This window comes from Argentina silus (genome assembly GCF_951799395.1).
Source record: "Argentina silus genome assembly, chromosome: 3".
Taxonomy (NCBI): Eukaryota; Metazoa; Chordata; class Actinopteri; order Argentiniformes; family Argentinidae; genus Argentina; species Argentina silus.
This window is the reverse complement of record NC_139657.1, coordinates 21,991,890-22,013,259: the sequence shown is the minus strand read 5'-3', so window position 1 is coordinate 22,013,259 and position 21,370 is coordinate 21,991,890. Positions and strand designations below refer to the sequence as shown.

The following is a 21,370-nucleotide window of genomic DNA, read 5'->3' as shown; positions in this document are numbered from 1 at the left end:
ACACAAGACCAAACATAAGACTTTAAAAAATAAATCAAGTATGGACCAGAGCCACAATGTATGACACAGAACATTCATAAAACTCAATCTTTCAACAGATATTTGTTATACAGTATCAACTCATGTCAGCCTTAAATTAAGCAGCAGTAAACAAGCCACTGTAATTGTGATTAAACTCTCACACTTGAGGGAAAAGTAGCCATTTCTATCACCAAGTAGTACTCACCTTTCATGGTGATAAAGACCGCCCTAAGGGTTGAATAGTTAGCCAGATATTGGCCTGTTGGGTTTTCAGGTTTCACTATATAACGTGCATAGAGGGGCGGGGATCTCTGTAACGCAAAACTCTGGTTCAGCCTTCAATGAGCTTTTCATGTACTTTGCCCTGCACCCTCTGTAGCCCCCCTCCTCCTTCTCCAGTCCCATTCAGAAATGAACCCCCAAACACAAACCCATTCACACACACACGCATGCGCGCGTGCACGCACACACGCACACAAACACACACACACACACACACACACACATACACACACACACACACACACACACACACACACAAACACACACACACACACACACACACACACACACACACACACACACACACACACACACACACACACACACACACACATTACACACACTCCCAGCAGCACACTAGAGGTCTGTGCCGTCTCTGTGTGGTGAGGCGATTGCGTAACCTTTCGACACACACATTCTCCCAGGGTCTCTCTGTCTCTATAGTCGGTCATGAGAGTTGGGGAGATGCGACTGCGGTCAATATTGTGTTCAGCCCTATACAGTGCCTTCGGAAAGTATTCAGACCCCTTCACTTTTTCCACATTTTGTTGTGTTATAGACTCAATTTAAAATGGATTAAATTAAAAGAATTTGCCATCAATCCACACACAACACCCCAGAATGACAAAGCGCAAAGAAGTTTTTAGAAATGTCAGTAAATTTATTAAAGTTGAAATACAGAAATACTCATGTACATAAGTATTCAGACCTTTGCTATGACACTCTTAAAATTAGCTAAAATGTCATCAACAAATCACTCAATATGTTAAATTGAGTCCATCTTAATGCAAGGATAATAGTTCATGTAATTTTGGAATTAATATCTTTGTTTTTATAGGGTCTCTGATTTGCATAGGAATCAATTACACACTGTGTGGATCAGGTTGTCATTACAAACTGAGCAAATGGAGAGGAACAAAACTGCTCAGGAATGCGACCCTGAGGTCTGGGGAGACTTACAAAAATCTACAAAGTTGAATGGTGGAGAGGAAAAAGCACAGCCAATGGGACAACATCATCTCAGTCACCCTACAAAATTGGTCTATAACCAAGTGGCCAAAAAGAATCCCTTAATGGAAAATAATCTCATATCCATAATTGTGTTTGCAACAATGACTTCAAGTGATACAGCAAAGAAAGTGGCTGGAAATTTGTTTATTTGGTTTTACTACAAGGCATTAAGTTTGGTGCAAATCCAACACATGCAATGCAGTTTCCGCACCATCTCTCGTGTGAAGAATAGTGGTAGCTGCATCAAGTTATGGGTATGTTTGTCACCGGCAGGGATTGGCGAGTTTGTCAGGATCAAGAGAAAATTATGAAATTTGCTGAGTTGGTAGTGACATCCTAATCCACACAGTGTGTAATTGATTCATATGCAAATCAGAGACCTATAAAAAGAAAGATATTAATTCCAAAATTACATGAACTATTATCCTTGCATTAAGATGGACTCAATTCAACTTATTGAGTGATTTGTTGATGACATTTTTGCATTTTAGCATTATAGCAAAGGGTTTGAATACTTATGTACATGAGGAAAAAGTGAAGGGGTCTGAATACTTTCCAAAGGCACTGTAGATGCTCCCTCAAGACACACACACACACACACACACACACACACACACACACACACACACACACACACACACACACACACACACACACACACACAAACCAAAGAGCCCCATATTCCTCCAGTCAAGTGAGATTTCTAAGCCGTCTGCACTGACTGATTGTAATTAAAACATCACTCCTGCTTAGTGAAGCCCCTGCTCCCAAACACATCCCCGATTCAGCCCCCGGAAAAGAGTCTTTATTCCCCTGACCGGATCCCTTCCTCACAGGCCCAGCACCCCATTCACAACATTTTCCCACCACAGGGGTCCGGAGTGGCCCAGTTCAGGGCATTTGTTTGAAGGTCATGAGTCTTAACAATCCAGAGGCCTTCTCTGGGCTGACGTGTTCTGGCCTTTTCTGTCTTGCAGGTTCTTTTGGGGTGAGGGTATTTTTTTTTTTCTTCTTCAAAATAATTATTATTCCAGTCAGGGACCAGAAGTTTGCTTTCCCTCAGCTTGCAGTTGTTTGACTAGTTTTACCTCTATTCAGAGGTTGGATCTTACTGCAAGTATAAATTAGAGTTACAGACTTCCTTTACCTGGGCCTGACATTCAAAGAGGTTATCTGATTAAAATTGTTGTTCAGAAAGGTGGTTGAAAACTTGAAAAAACTACAGTAATGATCTAGTATAAACAAACCATATCTATCAGCATTTATGATTTTATATCTTTTATGATAATAGTGATAACAATAAAAGCACTTCAATTGTATGAAGGGGTATCTCACCCCTCCCACAACCAATCGTCATGTGGTTCATACAGTATGCAGCTCCCAGGCATATGAATGATTTCTAACAGATCCTCAGTGGGAATCTATTGGAAATGTCGACCCTGTAATACAGAGTGTAATACAATCTAAAGATCACATGGGATAACATCTGACAATATTGTAACGACCCTGTGTAAGGCCCGTTAGCAGCTCCGCCAAGTGAGTTAACTCTCTTGGTGTTGTGGCTAGCGCGGCCGGTTTGTAAGCGGAAGGTTGCGAGTTCGATACCCGCTTAAGACAAGCTGCTCTGCCCCGCCGTTCGCTACAATATGTTACCTATTCTGTAGCAAGTAAAGTGTTTACACCAACTACTGATATAACTACTGAGGATAGAGATATCTATAACCGCCCAATGATTTCCTATGAGAGATGGGATTGTCACAGTGATGTCAAGAAATGCCGTTTATGGGCACCGCCATAGCAATCTGATTGGTGGCACTAACAAAGGTGCAGTCAGTTGCTAAAGTAGAGGCGCGTTTCAGTGTTTTTCTGACCTGAATCTGGTTTACTTTTTCATTGACACACGTCTCCTGGACGTGCGTGTATGCTTGTGACGTGCCTACAATTCGGAGAAGAAAAAACAAACAAAAAAACAAATATGCTCGCACATGGCTTGGGGCTACGAAAAATAAATCGGTGCTAGGGAGAAGACTACATATGAGATTAGGAAATAATAGAAACATAAATCGCAGTCCAAAACAGTCTTATATTGCCAGATGGAGTACAAAGTTTAACATGGGTTTCAATGGAGAAACGTTTTTTGGCAGCAGCTGCAGTTCTGCCCAAGGCCACATGGTATAGCTAGCTTCAAAATTTCTTGGCAGGAACAATCAGGCAACTAATTGGCTCAGTTGAGAGCGTGAATGGTCAGTTCTACAAGGTGGTTTCGTCCCCAACAGGCATGAAACATGTAGGTACTGTGGCTCTCCAAGATTAGGCTTTCTTAACCCATGCCATGGGTTAGAAGAAATCAAGATCAAGTCTAGGATCTTAAGACGCCATTTAAGTACAGTATCAATACTTCCCTCAAGTGTATATGATCATGAAATACAATCATTGTTTGGATTCAAGACAATGTTAGATGGACAAGCAAAGCAAAACAACTTCCTAAGGTCACAATTGTGCAGTAGTTGACTTGTCTTCGCCAGGAAAGTTTAATTGCACCCACATTCCATTCGTTAAAAAAAAGGTTCAAGTGCTTGTCCAGAGTAATTGTCACACTTGGTAATTTTTCACAGATCAAAAAGAAAAAGAGACAGGGCTCACAATTGTTTCCCGTCTTCTTCCTTAGCTTCCTGCTGTTATCCACTGTACTGCCACAAGTCGCTGGTTAGTTTGTCTGTCGGCACTGAAGAGGCCCTTCTGTCTCTTCTTATCATAGTCAGCCAGTCTTGCTCATAACAGGCCTACTGTTCATTAGGAGTGTAAGCATGCGGTTCAAGGTCTCCTGTCGTGAAGAGCTGAACTGTAGTCTGTGAGACACGGTGGGAAGGTTCCCTCATAAAACTTCCCATAGGCCCCTTTTTATTACCTTAATTGATCCCGTTTGTTGCTTCTGAATGGCTGATGCATGGTGGAAACGCATGAAGTAGGAACTTCCATGTATCCGAGAGAATGTTGGACAATCCGACATAAAGTAGACATGACAAATACTCTATCTAAACTACGACAAGTCACACTTGTCTATAGACTGTCTAAGACTATAGTCACATTTATTACAGAGATTGAACAGATCATTCATGAACTAATTATAACCTTTACACAAGTACATTGGGCGATCAGCGAGTTGTCCCCCACGCTGAAATCGGGCAGGGGACTATGGATCTACTATCTGTCCATTTGTATGTCACATGCTTTCTGACGTTTGTATGTCCCACGCTTTATCTCCGACACCACTGGGATAATTTTGACGAAACTTGGGTGAATGATGCGTCTTGCTATATAGATCTGTTCTTAGGAGTTTCGAGGTGACGCAGATTAATCTTGTGACGGTGCGGCTGAGATAGCTTATCATTAAAAACATGATAATAGGGTGCAAAGGTGAGAGTACAACCCTTTTCAAACCTTTTGGCCAATTGACTGTTTTCAAATAATACTGTGATATCCAAATAAAAGCTCCCGTAACATTTCCAGCCTACCTCAAATCCATGGACTGCCTTAAAATAAACTCAAAGCTGTAAAAAGCAAGACTGCAGTGAATGTAGCATCATGTTTTGATGGTTTGGGAATCTTGCTTTTTAATGCTGGTCACCAGTTGTATAAAAGCAATATACGTCACAGCCATGATAAAAATGTCATAACACATGGCCTCTCATGTATTATTGCTTAACTAAACCAGTAATGATGAGACACTCCTCTCATAACAGTAGAATATGAAATTGAATGGCCTGCCACCTACTGACGAGTCTAGAGAGGGATTCACACTAAGCTAGAGAGAAGTTCTACTCAGATTACATTACATTTACATTTATGGCATTTAGCAGACGCCTTTATCCAAAGCGACTTACAACAAATACATTTGTTCAAGTAAGTGAATCATCTATCCATCAATCATCATAAGATAAAGTAATCAATGCTCGGACCAGGGGCCAGAGCCAGTCACAATGCTAGAAGAAGGAAAAATTAGCTTCTTTTTTTTTTTAACAGGAGAGAAACTTGTACAGGGGGGTAGTGGGGGTGAAGAGGTCTTTAGGAGGGACCGTTAAGATGTAGCCTGAAGAGATGGGTCTTCAATCTACGGCGGAAGATTGGTAGTGACTCTGTCATGACAGCAGTGGGAAGCTCGTTCCACCAGCGGGGCGCCAGGACAGATTCAGTTGAATGAAGGCTATCTGGCTGCATTAACGTAATAGAAACACTAGGAGCAGCAATGCAACTTAATAAACACAACATCATTGATCTACTGTATAAAGCTATCCATGAAGTTCCAAAAGCTATGGCATGACATGCCAATAAAATTCTACACCTCATGAGACACACCATAGTCTCTTCATTCTCATTCACTGTGAAGTAGAACCCCCTAGTGGCCTTGTGGTGGGCTGTACTGACAAAACCTATAAATATGAACTGAAAGAAATGTCCAGTTACACAGAAAGACTGGACTGTAGAGTAACATGATGGTAAAGGCTTTGGGGAGGTTATAGATAAATTATGGAGCACATCAGGAAATATGCTCAATATTCATCATGAAATGGGTATTCAGGATGGTCACTCCACCTGTGGAGAAAAATAAATAAGATGTGTCAATATCTACATAGTCTCTTACCTTAAGTGCTACTCAAAATATACAGTATCAGTACTTACATAAGAAGCTCCACAAAGCGAATGTTTTTGTTCAGTCCTTCAATTGCTTTCATTTCATCCTCAGTGAGTAAAAAGTCAAATATCTGTGAAAGAGTACAATATGGTGGTAAGGACATGGATTCTGGTCGGACTTGATGTCAAAACAGTAGACAAATAATAATGGATTCTTAATCAGGTAATAAAGCAGTTTGGAGCCTCTGGTTGGGCCTGGTTTAATGACTTCTATAACGTACAGAATCATCTCCATGAAGGCGTATTGTGTATAATATGATTCGTCAAACAAAAAAATTAAAAATAAAAAGAGGCACATTTCCATACCAGTATGTTGTTCCCTGTGATAAAGCAATTGAAACAGACCTGAAAGTTCCCCTTGATCCTCTGAGGACTGAAACTCTTAGGGATGACCACCACGCCTCTCTGGACATTGAAGCGCAGGGCCACTTGGGCACTGTTCTTGTTGTATTTCTTCCCAATGGAGACCAGGAGCTCATCCTCTAACATAGGAGGGCATTTTAAGTTCACCCTGATTCAGAGACAACAAATACATTATTGCTTGTTACAGAGTGCCTTGACTAATGCTACAGCTGCATTGAGAGTTGCATATTCTTTCCTTAGCTTGACTTTCCAGTATTTATTTGTTTTCCTCAATTGATACAATCTGTGTATCAACCCTGTCACCCACTTTGGACAGGCACTGTGTACTGTAAGTGTTAACTGTGTCGTCAATAAGTCAAATTGTGCCCTTAATTGTATATTTAAACCGGATATACTGTACATAGTTATTCACACTGTGATACCTATGATGTAATCTCTAAGGCTACATTGAGTGTTGTTGTAGGTGTTATGCACTATCAGTACCAGGAAGTGTCTCTTGAAGTGCCTATGGGGCTGTAACCCACGATCACAATGTCATTCTGACGACAGTACTCTAGCAGTTTGGGCTGTGTGAAGTATGGATGGCACTCAACCTGAAGGAAAAAAATAAATATTGCACTTAGTAGAATTAATACAAAAAAATCAAACACAGCCTATCATGTGTTTATATACAGTACTGTGTAAATCAACAGCTCAGCAGTGGTCTTGAGAGAGCCAGAGCACTCCCCTACCTGGTTGGACACAGGTCTGTGTTTGAGGCCCGGCTTATTCAGTAGGAGCTCCAGTTGTCTGCGGTTGAAGTTAGACACTCCCAGAGATTTGACAAGCCCTGCGTCTTTGCAGGCCTCTAAAGCCTATTGAGAGGAAAGCTACTGTAATATATGTCCGTTCTTAGACAGTGATTTACCACACAACATAAGAGAAAAACATAAAACAAGCAGTAGATACTGTAGATAGAACTTTGAACACAGGCTGACTATTTATGACGTTGTCCTTGACATTGGGATGCAAGTTAATGCAGTTGCAAAAATCTACATTTTTGCAGTTAGGATTTAAACTTAACACTGTGCACATATTGCTTTAAAATCTGTTTTACAAACTTCAAAAATCTTCCAGAAAAGCTGTAAATATGTGGATATATGATAACAAAACAGTACCCATTCTAAACAATAAACATATACTGTAGTTTATTCTCATAATAAGAATATAGTTAATGGACTTTAACTATGTGCCTGATAGACAGAACTCACCTCCCATGTTGCACAGAGGTTTGTCTCATGGTAAATGTACTTCCCGTTTTCATCCTTAGGATAAAACTCATCACCAGGCTGCGATTGAGGCACAGTAATTGGAGTTATCCTCTTTGGTACTCTTTAAAAATATATTTGAATATCAATAACTTTGAATGTTGGTACACTGGCCTTGTATGCTATTCTGCAGCTATAGAATGCTATGTAAGAGGCAGTGTCCTTACTTTGAAGGCAATTGGAAGCTCAATGATGTATAGATCCACATAGTCAAGCTTCAGGGCCTTCAATGTCCTCTCTAGGGCTGGCCTTACAAGCTCTGGAGGATGGAAGGTGTTCCAAAGCTGAGAGATGTACAAGGGCAAGGGATCTGATTAAAATCCTGCAACGACTGATGCATTTGGAAAACAACCTTGGTGAGGTTGGTGCATGGACATAAAAAACAAATAGCAAATATTGACAAGAAATTTACAAAATAGCTAAATATTAACAAAATAACAACTTTACAAATTTACAAAAAAGAGCAGTGATAATATTGTGATAAGAAGTTGTTATTTAGACCAAGAAGAACTTGGAGTTCAACAAACATTATGACGTGGTAAACTTCACCTTTCCACAATAAAAGATGTCTTCTCGTTTGACGGTTCCATCTGCAATTTTCTCTCGTATGGCTTGCCCCACTTCATGCTCATTGAAGTACACCAACGCCCCATCAAAGTGTCTGTATCCCACATCAATTGCCAGCTTCACACACTCTAATGCTGTACCTCTGGGTGTCTGTCGAGAGAAACACGTAAGATAAAGAACTTACAAGGAACAATACTGCTTCAGTTATATTACTTCATAATTGCAATTCAGAGATTTTTACATTTACATTATTGAGATTTCTTTTTAATTCCACCCTTTCTTTCGATATACCACCCCTGGTTTCCTTGTGCCATATATTTTTCAATTGTGTTGTGATGTCTCACGCAGTTCCTGAAACTTTCAACTCATACAGCCTGCACAGATTTCAAGCTAAAAATAAATATTTTTTTTACTAAGATTGATTATTGATTGTCAGTCAGATACTAAGTCACCCAATTGTGCATTTTGTTTGTTGACTTAACATGTCATTACATTGATCAATAAAAAGCTCTAGCTGTGCTATCTCAGCCATTTTTAAAAAAAATATGATGGCTAGTTTTCCTTTATCAGACAATATCCATAGGACACGCTGTGGAGCTGAGACACCGCTACCATACCTGTGACCACAACACCTGGGCCAGTGTCTTGCCATCGACTCAATAATGAGGGATTACATACTGTACATTGCTAATTATTATATCAATAAAAGCAGTGATTATAGACTCCATGCTCACTTGAAACATGTTGGACCTTAAATACTGTTATTTTCAGGCAATTATTCAGTCAATGTGAAAGCCTAATCATGTGATTCAAATCAGGTTGGTAGGTCATCAACTCTTACCGTTCGAGGGTCTCCATAGGTTCCTAGTCCCATTAGCGGAATACGATTCCCATCACTCAAAGGGACACTGTGGTTCTCGGCTGTCAGACTCATATCTACCTATAGATTATTAGAGCAATTCGTTTGGAGCTTCCCTTTCCAGGCTATTGGAACTGGGCAACCTTTGATCCAGGGTTCAAAACTACGCTCCCACAACTCTCTTTCTGTGTCTCAGTGCAAACACATTAGGGGTTATTTACTCAAGAACTGAGTAATCATTTGTCTTCTGTTTTCTGGGCCACATTATCATTGTTACATTGTATTCTCAACCTAGACACTGACTTTGGCATGGATATGTGCCCTTGCATACCTATGTATGGATACAATTTCTACAAAAGAAACTAAATACATTACTAGTTTATGCTCACATTCTCTCCTATCACATTCTTTTGATACCACTGTATTATCTGAAAAGGCATTTCACATTTTCAATTAATTGGTTCCACGATTTGAAATTCTGAAAGCAATAACTAAATGAGTACACATAATTGTGCAAACATAAGATTTTGGTAATGGTACAATCAAGTTTTAAGAACAAGGGCTCTTTATAGGACGCACATTTTCCTCCTATCACAGTGCTTCCATGTTTCCTTGAACTCCAATATCTCCAATGGTGTTCCGTGAACTCCAATATCTGTGTTCCGTGAGCGCCAATAGTCGAACTCCGCCCACCTACTTCTGGTGAATGTAAATATATTTAAATGAGAATTTCTTCAAAATAAAGTTAAACTCCATTTAGCATTTAAACATAATAAATAGGGATCCAAGAACCACAAACAATATGCTTATTATCATAACAAATATATATATATATCATCATCTCATCATGTCATATTTGGTATAGTACTGCCCCAGAAGATTTGGTAATTGTTCTAAAATCATGATTACCCTGATGAAATAGTATTGCCCCAGATTAATGGACTGGAAATATATTTCGGTTATATCCGCTTATCTCTGGTACCAATCTACTCGGCAACACTTCTAGAATGTAGAACAGAGTTTGAACATAAAGCGATGTCTTACCAAATGTTGCTGGCTTTTTACTGTGGCCAACCAGCGCCCTTGAGAGGACTCCATATAGCATATATGATATTAGAACAATTACAAACCATTCTGGTGTAATACTATACAAAATATGATATGGTGATGATTGAATATATATATTGTTTAAGATAATTACCATTTTGTTTGTGGTTCCTTGATCCCTTATTATTTTTAAATGCTAAATGGAGTTTAACTTGGCCGATTTTATTTTGAAGAAATCCTCATTTACACACATTTGCATTCACCGGAAGTAGGTGGGCGGTGTTCCACTAGATCGAATGAATGAACATCTATTTCATTCAAACACTCATGTGAAGCTGCCCTGCTGCATAGGGCTGAGCCTGCGAATATTCTCTCATATTGCCAGCACCTATGTTTGTTGCGACTGCACGCGGATGATGCTGACAGAAGAAGCTTCAAATAATTCGGCTTCATCTTCCGAATGCAACACTGAAATGAAAGAATGTCCTTTTGAAGCAGGGACATTTTTGGGAATACATTTCAATATTTCGATGTGCTCCTTCATTTGCATATTTGGATTACTCGCTGCCTGGTGACATATTTCCTCTAGAATATTGTTTTGATATAAAGTGAAGACATGGACGAAAGTGCAGAGACGCACGAATCCGAGGATGCTGTTATCATTGTCGAAAACGAAGCAGAAAGCTTGCCAGTTCAGGAGGAGAGCACTATCATGCGACCGACCTGTTCAAATTTCTTGGACACTTGTGCGGTTTGCCATTTGAACTTTCACAGTCGAGAACCCAAACTTCTACCATGTCTGCACTCATTTTGCAAGAAATGTTTGCCTTCTCCGTCAAGGAATTTGGCTATGTCTGACCCGATGGGGAACTCCCAGGTGGACAGGGCGACTAAACCACGTGAGCCGCCCTTGTTTACAAACAATAGACAGGCAGTGATAGGAGCTGCAGATGTGCTAGCCTATATATGGAACCCCCCCCCCCCCACACACACACATACTATAATGTCCAAGTCATTCTAATAATGCATGTGTTTTGAACCATTATGTCTTTCAAGGAATTTTATGTTAGAATGCATACAGAAGGGGATGTCTGTCTTTTGTGTCTGTTTACTGTGTGCATTGGCGATTTTGTGAAATTGGCTGTCAAATTACCTGTCCAATCATTGCTCAACTTTTTAATTACTCTGTTCTTTTTTGTTTCCAGTAAATGTGATACGCTGTCCAGTGTGCCGACAGGAGTGTATGGAGGTTGATGTGATGGAGAACTTCTTTGTGAAGGACTCAATGGAGGCTCCCAGCAGCACTGTGGAGAGGCCTGTCCAGGTTGGTGAGCGACCATATCATCACACTGCTGCATGGTAGTAGGCATACACTGTTTGTCTGGCATGGGTATACAGAATCCATCTCTCAATCCAACACTCAATTTCACCCCCGCCCCACCCAAAAAAAGTTACTTTGGTGGTTTCATAGTATACAGATGGTCTCTCTTTCTTTGTCCACAGCTCTGCATGAGCTGTGATGACAACACAGAGGCCACAGGTTTCTGCGTGGATTGTGTTGAGTACCTGTGCGTCACCTGCGTGGAGGCCCACCAGAGGGTGAAGTTCACCAAAGACCACACCATCAGACAGAAGGAGGATGTCTCTCAAGGTACAACTTCCTGTCGGACTGTGGTAGCCATAGTCATCAAGGAAATACCTTCACTACATACTGTATTGTATTCCATTTTCTGCTTGACACAATCTCCCGCATTATTATTGGTTAATTTGTGTTGAAGCTTTAGTCTGGGCACAGTTGAGATGCTAACTTTCCCTGTGTGCTGTTCTTCTAGAGGTCCACGGTGTGTCCACTCAGAGGCCGGTCTTCTGTGACATCCACAAGCAGGAACCACTGAAGCTGTTCTGTGAGACCTGTGACCTGCTAACCTGTCGGGACTGTCAGCTGCTCAAGCACAAGGACCACAAGTACAATGACCATTTCTGCACACTTGAATTGCATTGACTTAAGCTTTACTACATTGAGTTATCAATTAATTCTATGGTATGTTATATTTCTCTGCAGTTACCAGTTTCTGGAAGATGCTTATAAAAACCACAAACATCACATGGAGAGTATGACTCATCAGCTGCAGGAGAAAAAGAAGTTGATTGAAGAAGTGTCAAACTCGATAAACAATGGGTACGTTTGAAATATGCATCTACTTTTGCATTTAACAATTGTAAGAATTATCATGGGTGTAACAGTTCACCAAGCCGGTTCATATATCAGTTTTTGGGTCATGGTTTGGTTCAACAGAAAAAAAGGGGGGAAAAATAAATCACTCTCAGTAGGCCTATCGGCTTGTGTGACTCTCATACAAGGCCTGTGTTTGGAGCACTAGACTTTTTATTTCACACTCCTGTGTAGGGCCCTATAAAATCTCTGTTTTAAAAGTCTTCCAGTTTTTTTAAACTCAAAATTACACTTGGAATCATTAAGAGATGACAAAAATGGATATTATTTATATTATTTAAATGAAATGCTTCTTGTGTCTGCTTCTTGATGAAGAGAGAGAGAGAGATGAACAAATGAATCATTTACTACTAAACATTCACTGCAACATTTGCAAATAACTGTGAATAAGAAAATATTTATGAACAACATGTACAACATAGGCTCATGCTATTGTGAGATAATCAAGACATTTTCATGGCTTTTTTTCTACCAGTCTGTGTGTAATCTGTGTGCCACCTGGAGCATGAGGCACACCATAAATCGGACGCACCCAGACTCTGAGCGCCAGTGACAGAGATGTCAAAATCGTATCGGTTTTGTACCGCATGTGCATACGTCGAATTCAGCGGCCTATTTGATTCATAGAATACTACCGCTACTTTTATCAGGTGCTTCACAGTTAATACGTTTTGAAAAGCAGTTTTTACCTACAAAGGCCATCTACATTGATGCTAACGTTCGCTAACTGCGGCTGCACATAGACAGCTATGCAGTTGGTGCCATACACACACAGCAGGACACATCAAATTAGAAATTATTTTTGTATCCTAAGTGCGCTCGCTGTAGATCACACTACTCGCAAAGCCCGTGCTCCATGCTGTTAATTAAAACGACTGTATGAGGTAATTTACGTTGTTATTAGCACAATATTGAGCAATTTTGGAATTCATTTCCAACGGGGCATGGCAAGCTCACTTCATGCGAACCGTGGACTGTGTACCGAGCACGGGTAAAACCCACAAACCGTTACACTCCTAAGAATTATTCATAGAAATCATAAGTTAATAATGGCATTTATCCCACTCTGAATAACGTGTCCTTATGTTATGTATTCAAGACACAATTCACTTTTGAGGATGTGCTCATCTCTGTTGTCTTACATTGTTTGCAGACTCCTTCGAGTTGATGAAAATCGCACATCGGTTCATAATGAAATCAAGAAGTCGATCTGCAGTTTGATACTAGAGATCAACAGAAAGGGCAAGATTCTAGTGAATCAGCTTGAGGTATGACAACAACTATTCTACCTGTAACATTGTGATGATCTATATTCTCATCATGGGTAGGCTGACTCGTGTAATTGTCAGATTTCTCTGTAACCAATGTGAATAGAGAGAGAGTCAGAAGAAATATAGGCCTGTAAATATTTTGATTGGCATGTGCCCTGGAGTTGTGAGAGGATCTTACCCTCAAGGGAGTGTTAAAATACCACAGATTCTTAAATATTTATGTATTCTGTATCCCTCAAGGCCCTGACAAAGGATCACGAGGGTGTTCTGAAGAAGCAGCAGGAGGACATTGGGTTTCTGTCCAGACACCTGGATCATGTGATAAACTTCACACAATGGGCAACAGCTAGGAATGGAGGGACAGCTCTCCTGTACTGTAAGCGTTTGGTAAGTCCTCCTTCAGCCTTTAACCACTGGCTCCCACTATCCCTAAAGCCAGACAGGAGCTCATGTTGGACTTGATGAAATTCAGAACATATGCCTTGTGTTTCTCAGAAATGTCTTCCAGGAGAATTATTAATAACATCCCTTCTGTTGTAGATTCTGTTTCAGATTGGAAACCTCTTACGGGCAAAATGCAATACGTCATTTGTACCACAGAGCACTGTGCATTTCCAATGCCGCTCAGGGTTCTGGGCCTCAAACGTGGATCTGGGTAAGATACAAAGCAGTATGAGAAAGGCTTTGTTGAAACCTGAACATTTTATTCTGACTTTTACATTCGAATGGAGAGAGATAATATTATGGGAGATGTAGCAGTAATAGTGGTACTAGTAGTAAACTAGCAATAACACAGACGGTAGTATTGTAATAATAGTGGGGGTGTTTGGTTGCCATGGCGCAGTGTCTTCTTGAAATAAAGATAACGATTCTGTGGAATAGCTTTTCCGTCCTGCTTGGTATGCTGAAACTGTCTCTGTGTTCTTGTTCCCTCAGGCTCTTTAGTGGTGGAGAGCGTCCCAGGCCACCAGCTGGGCGGCTTTCAGGGCATCCCTCATCAACTCCCCCATCCTGGGAAGGGGCCCTCAGGCTCCCCCAACAGCTTACCCCCAGGCCCCTCACAGCCCCGCCTGGCCCCCCACAACACACTGGCTCAGCTCCAGATGCAGGTAGAGAAACTTGCTCAACAGCCCCACTGGCAGCCACAGCCCCCACCCCCATCCTGGACCTGGTACCAGAGCATGCGTCTCCAGAGGCCCACTCCAGGGCCCCTCCAGGGGGGCTCTCCCTCCCAGAGTTTGCCCCCTATGTCCCAACAAGGCCGTAGGTTTATGGTCCCACCTCCGAACCACCTCAGCCCCACCAGTACCCTGTCCAGCCCTGGATTTATGCCTCAGGTGAGTGTGTGTGAGGATGTGATTGACTGGGATTCTTAATAGGCACAGACAGTGGATGACATTGTCCTAAATGGAGCTGACAGCCTTCACATCCTTGGCAATTTATGCTTTGACTTGTCAAGATCAATTTGAATCATAACCCATATGAATACAAAAAGTAATTCTAAATCTACGATTGCAGCAGCTGACACGTTAAACAATACAGACCCAATCTATCCAGAGATGATAATGGATGTGTAGTCTACAACATTGTTTAGTCTAGGGCCATGGCTTATTTTTGTACTCTAGTCTAGTTATTCAGTCAAGTATAGGCAATTGAAGAGGACAATCCACTGGCTAGTAGATTTCTGACATGAATTGCGTCATGCTGATGTGAACAAGCTGTTAAGATGGAGCCTTTAACATTGACATTGAACCAAAAGCAAGCCATATTAAATCATTCTAAACTGGGCCTTGCATTTAGTTTGACTTGAGATGCTTGAGCGCTGTTTTATATTATACATAGTGTTACGGTCAATAGCTGGAGTAGGGTTTCTAAAACACCACATTATACAGTAAGGTAAACTAGACTTTTCCCCAAAAGGCCGAATATTGTCTGTCACAGATCTAAATGGAAATTGACACTTGTCTACATTTGTTTTTATAAACATGGAGAAAGGGTGATATCAATAGCTGTGTCAAAACTGTTAGCTAGCTAATGCTGTTGCACCTGCAGGCTGGATCCAGACCAAACAAAAAGGCTGTTTAAAAACAAAGTGCTTAAACATAGTCTGGAACATTTAAGTGTGCTGTTTATGTTCAGTCCCCTGTTCTGGTCTTTGTTATGAAAGCCACAGGGCTCTATCCCAGACATAACCAATCACAGGCTAAAGAAAAACAGGCTGACACTTCATTTCATCTGCATGTCTGTCAACATAGACTCACAGGAGGTGACATGGCATTGATTGTGGCTTTGTTCTTACTCTGCCCCTCACTCCTTTTAGACTATCCAGTCACTGAGAGGATTAGTGAGCAGCTCCAGCTTTCAACCCAAACACATGGAGGTCTTCCATCCAACGCCTCACTACTCCCACAGTGCACCACTTCCCAGCAATGGCAGCCTCAGTTCTCCTCCCTCTGGACAGCAGGAAAGTGGCTGCATTTCTACTTATTACAAATATCAGTGGCTCTTGTCAGTGATTCTTGATAAGAATAAGTGTTATTACATTACATATTACAAGGTATATACTAGTAAATGTTATGCACTGCAATCTTTAGATGGAGTCTGTATATCTAAGCCAGAGGATTGGTCCAGATGGCCCCATGCAGATAATAAGACCCAATTTCCCTCAGACCCTACCACCTTTGCTCCCTCACAGAAATAGTATGTATTTGTGCTTTAAATATCACTGGCGTACAATATATTTTGTACATAGTACATTGTATTTTGCTTTATGCTGTTAAATTTTTTCTCCCTTAGCACAAGGACAACAAAATACAGCAGGGTTTGCTGTTATGTCCCATGAGGAAAAACCGGGGTAAGATGATGATCACTTACTCACATACTTTATTTTAGCTTGATATGTTAAAAAGTCAATTTGTGTAATTCTTTTCTCTCCTATCGCATCTTTCTTAATTCTCATTGACTGTTTGAAGGACTGTTTCCTGGAAACCCCCAGAGATGCAGACTAGTGGAGCTCAGGGCTCAGCTGCCAAGCGAAGACGAAGGTCATCACCTGGACCCATCATCATCATCAAAGATGAGCCAGAGGATGACATCAGCTATGTAAGAGAATGGGTGGATGGACTGAAGTGTTACAAATGCATGAAAATGTAGATGTTCATGATAGATCATGACAACATACATAGAGTACGTAAACAATATAGTTGATATGATTTACTGTATTTTTCTTTGAGTCACATCATTTCTGGACAGCATTTCAATGGTATTGTATGTCAGTTTAGTACTCAATGTCAGGAGTGATGTTGACTGGTCATTGCCTTATTTCAGAGTATCGTGCGTGTGCGTGTGTGTGTGTGTGTACGCGTGTACATACGTTGTGCGTTCGTGTCTCAGGTACAGGGCAGTCACAAAGTCAGCCTCCCAGACAGCACAGGGGACCAGCCCATAACCAGTCAGCAAGATGGAGGAGAACAAGTCCAGACTTTAGGGGGCCAGGGTCAGGCTGAAGTATCACAGCAAAGCCCCACTGTGGGAGCAAACCAAGAGAGAGACAAGGGCCCAGCTCCAGAGGAGGACCCAAATGAAGATTGGTGTGCTGTGTGCCAGAACGGAGGGGAACTGCTGTGCTGTGAGAAGTGTCCCAAAGTCTTCCATCTCACCTGCCACATCCCCACCCTCCTCAAATCCCCCAGGTAGGCATCAGAGTGTGACCCAAAGAAATCGATCATTTCTCTGTAATTGCTGCCTTGTTTTCACTATTTATGTTGCTTTCTAATGTTGTCTTTTCAGTGGGGAGTGGTTCTGCTCATTCTGCCGTGACCTTTCTGTGCCTGAAATTGAGTATGACTGTGACAGTGGACTAGAAGCCAAAACAGTGAAGGAAGAGCCAGACTCGATGGGGGGATTCTCCCCTGTTGACAAACGGGTCAATACTCTGCTTTTAAAAGATGATCATATCTTAGGATGGGGGAGTTGATGAGGGATGCCCTGAAATGTATTGAGTTACAACAGCTATGTAATTTGGTGTTGTCTTAGCAAAGGTGTTTTTAATGTATTTTTGTCCTTGTGTAGAAGTGTGAGAGGCTGTTGCTGCGGTTGTACTGCAGTGAGTTCAGTGCAGACTTCCAGGAGTCTTTATCCCCCTCGGTGAGTAGAGAGACAGAATGGGCCAGCCACAGCAAAACACTGGCTACACAGGGCCTCAGCATGACCAATCACACACAGGAAAAACATTGCAGGATTAATGTCACATATGCTTACTTTAAATGTACCCTAATGATGTCTATGGATCAAGAGAGGCCCATTTTGGATGGAAATGTCTCCTTGATTTATTGTCAATTGCACAGCCATTTGATATCTGAGAGAAACTCAGGTATGGCATGTTTTGTTGTATTGTACATTTTGATAATCTCTGTATTTTGTTATAGATAATGGCAGAGAGTAAAGAGGCTGTAAAGACACCAATGGATCTTTCCATAGTGAAGAACAGGCTTGAGTCAAAACAGAGCCCGTGCTACCAGAGCCCTGCTGAGTTTGTCTCGGACATCCGACTTATCTTCAGGAACTGTGCGGCGTTCAATCAGGTAGACCCAAAAGTCACCCTTTTATCTCCATCGACACTTGTCAAAAGTGTTCATTACTTTGTGGTGTGGGTGAACTGATTTACAATATGTCTGTCTTTTTTGTGGTATGGTAGGCTGACACTGAGTTTGCTACTGCGGGAAAACACCTGGAGAAGTTATTTGAGGATCACCTGAAGATTCTACACCATGAGTGGACCTTTCTGGAGGTGAAGTCTGAGGTTGTGACTCCTGTGATTCTTCCTGTTTCTCCTCCTTCAAACCTTGAGGAGATTTCCCAGCCTGCAAAGCGACAGCGCAGGTGCTCTGAGTCCCAGGATTTATGTACACCGCTACAAAGCTCTCCCAAGGGAGAGGAGAAAGCTGTATGAAGGCACAGATCATCTCTTCTACTTGCTTCATTCAACATCACTGCCAGTACTAGCCTTTTAGTACTTTCATAATAAATGAGTCTACATATGGTTTACCTCCTCTTCTAGGAGTCAGTTTTTTTTTTTTTGTTTTTTTTTAGATCTGCCAAAATTGTCCATGTTCTTTAATCAGTTTGTACTAAAAGACTGTGAAACGGTATCAACACCATTTCCTCCTTCCCGGACTCTCCTGGATTACACAATAGTTACTAGTATTACATTTTGTGGTAATTCTCTGTAGCTAAAGCCCCAAGCATTACATGGAGATCAGGAAACAAAGACTTTTTAAGTTATTATTGCAAGACTGCATGAAGTATTTCATGAAGATGGCGGCTGTGTTTGATCTAGTTGTTCAGGCAGGTCATTCTCAACGTGATTTGTGTTCCCTCTTGTTTCGTAATTTGTCGATGTGCCATTAAATGGTCATTTATGTATCTATTTATATTTTTTATTATATTGTAGTTGTTTGTGCAGTTTTGAATTATGTAAATAGTTTTGAAAATGTATGTTACTGCTCAGTGTGTTTTTCTCATGCATACCTAAATATCCTCTTGTTCGCCATGTTTTCTTATGACTTTGTAGCACAGCTACTCTTTGGAAACCAAAACATTTTAGTCATAAGAAATACTTGCATGCAAGTTTACAGGGTCAAATAAATTAAGTCTAATATCTTAATCCTGAGTCATGATTCTTACTGCTATTTGGTGTCAACCATTTTTTTATACAGTAGTTGGTCTTGAATGGGTCTCAACATTTTAATAGAGCTGAGTAAAGGGATACAAGCTTGCTATTTACACTAGTTTCTACTTTACAGTAACAGTAAATTATGCCTCGGGGCCTGGAAGGGCAACCCCAGATAGCCTGCATCAGTTAGTGGCCCACCGCTGAGTGACATAGACCCAGCAAGACAAGCTGGGTTGTGCTTCAAAAAGACTGCACTGCCCTCCAGAAGATTATCACCATTTAAAAGTGACCTCAGCTGCTCTAATTTCGAACTAAAGAGCTGGGAGTTTGGCCCAGGCTGCTGTTTCTCGTTAAAAACCCTAATGGGGGAGGAAGGTGGGTGTAGGGAGAAGTGCTGTGGGTAGTTTGGTGGAGAGCCACATTATGGCCTTTATGGCCCTCAGATGTCCCTTGTGCTCTGGCTAACCATGCAGGGTTTGAGTCTGGTCCTAATCAAGGACCATCCTTTGGAGCCTTATATGGTCCCATTAGTCCTGTGCCCCTAACCTCTGTTAGACCAGAGAGGAGATAAGATAAGGACAGGCCAGCAGTAAATGTGTTGCCTTTGTTGTTCTCTGGTCATTATGATGCAGTGAGTTTACTTGCCTTTGCTTTGATGCCACACCCTAGAGTGATGATGTCTGTATAAATTAGATAGCACCTTTTATTATGCACAGTACACTGTAAATGTAGCCTGTATTTAAAAAATAGACAAGTGAAGCGTGTATCTTAACACTTCTTTTCCCTTCCTTTTACTCAAGTGCACTTTTAATCAAATATGCCAAGATGCATGTTATTTAAGTTTTAGTGTCCCTCATTACAGGACATTACATTTTGAGTTATAGGGCCATCATCCAACAGTAACTTTGATGTATTTTACAAGCAATAATAATTACCTATGAATGTGCATCCAGAGAATGGGGCCCCTGTAGCCTCTTATTGTAACTAAGATGTAGCAGTAACATACTATACAAAGTGGTTTGAGAGGAGTAGGGGTATAGCCATGCGTGGCCACTCTTTGGAGTTGTTTCTAGACTGGCTGTGTGGTGGAGACATATGGCTGTGATTAGATGATCGTTTACCCTTGGCTCTGTCATCATGCCCAGAGCCAGAGGAGTGATTGAATTTGCAGAGAGCCTTAGTTGGTATAAAAGGTTTATAATGTCTCTAGCAATTATTTCTCTCCTTCTTGCCAAACTTGGCACATGTGTGTGTGTGTGTGTGTGTGTGTGTGTGTGTAGCCTAGTTGATTGTGCCCTTTAACAATTTCAGAAACCTGATGAGTGGCTAATAAAGTGCCCACAATCTGTCCATAGCAATGGTTATGATAATGTGTTTGCAATAAAAAGCTAATTCAGTATCAATATGTTATGGTATTTTTCAAGTGAACTAAACAAACAAACACTTTTATTGTGTGTGTGTGTGTGTGTGTGTGTGTGTGTGTGTGTGTGTGTGTGTGTGTGTGTGTGTGTGTGTGTGTGTGTGTGTGTGTGTGTGTGTGTATGTGTGTGTATATATATATATATATATCCTGGCAGCCACTTCGCATTTAGGCACACTTTACGCAACACCTGCATTGTCCAATAGTTACACAGCAGTTCAGATTTAGGGGAAATTGTCGATTTATGTCCTATTGGAATGTGCTTTGTTTCACCGTTTGGTGAAATGAAACCTAAAGCTGTCACAGAGACGGAGAGGATGAAATAACATCAATGAAATCAATCATTTTCCTGAGGGACAATTTCGACAACCTCAAATATCATGGCTGTCTGCTGAGAATGGTAGTAAATGTTACAAATATGGAATATGCATTACATATTTGAAATTTCCCCCAACCGACAAATTCAAAAGATTTTATGCATTGCTGTCTGGACATGGATTTTTTGATAACCACAAAACCGCTCCAGATGTTCTGTAATCAGAGGGATCATTCTGTCACAGACAAGTCTGGCTGCCATAGAGTCATAGAAGATAGGGCACAATGTTTATAGCAATTGGTCATAC

At 41.1% G+C, this 21,370-nt stretch overlaps 2 protein-coding genes across 2 annotated transcripts; one reads left to right on the top strand and one right to left on the bottom strand.

Annotated features, from left to right (window-relative positions):
* Positions 1 to 5,864: 5,864 nt before the first annotated feature.
* LOC310802820 (aldo-keto reductase family 1 member D1-like) lies at positions 5,865 to 9,177 on the bottom strand (the record flags this gene model as incomplete). The annotated part of the gene is made up of 9 exons (XM_083667387.1): positions 5,865 to 5,907; positions 5,995 to 6,077; positions 6,352 to 6,517; positions 6,853 to 6,962; positions 7,101 to 7,223; positions 7,620 to 7,697; positions 7,844 to 7,960; positions 8,226 to 8,393; positions 9,085 to 9,177. 9 exons carry the CDS (start codon positions 9,175 to 9,177, stop codon positions 5,865 to 5,867), a joined length of 981 nt encoding a protein of 326 aa, XP_083523513.1.
* A 1,588-nt stretch (positions 9,178 to 10,765) lies between these two features.
* Positions 10,766 to 18,604, top strand: LOC310802227 (transcription intermediary factor 1-alpha-like; the record flags this gene model as incomplete). The annotated part of the gene is made up of 18 exons (XM_083666518.1): positions 10,766 to 11,048; positions 11,355 to 11,473; positions 11,653 to 11,800; positions 11,982 to 12,114; positions 12,212 to 12,328; positions 13,536 to 13,650; positions 13,894 to 14,040; positions 14,194 to 14,308; positions 14,590 to 14,990; positions 15,974 to 16,120; positions 16,248 to 16,353; positions 16,450 to 16,507; positions 16,626 to 16,755; positions 17,047 to 17,345; positions 17,443 to 17,578; positions 17,725 to 17,799; positions 18,081 to 18,236; positions 18,350 to 18,604. The coding sequence occupies 18 exons, from the start codon at positions 10,766 to 10,768 to the stop codon at positions 18,602 to 18,604; spliced, it is 2,940 nt and encodes a 979-aa protein (XP_083522644.1).
* Between the last annotated feature and the right edge of the window lie 2,766 nt (positions 18,605 to 21,370).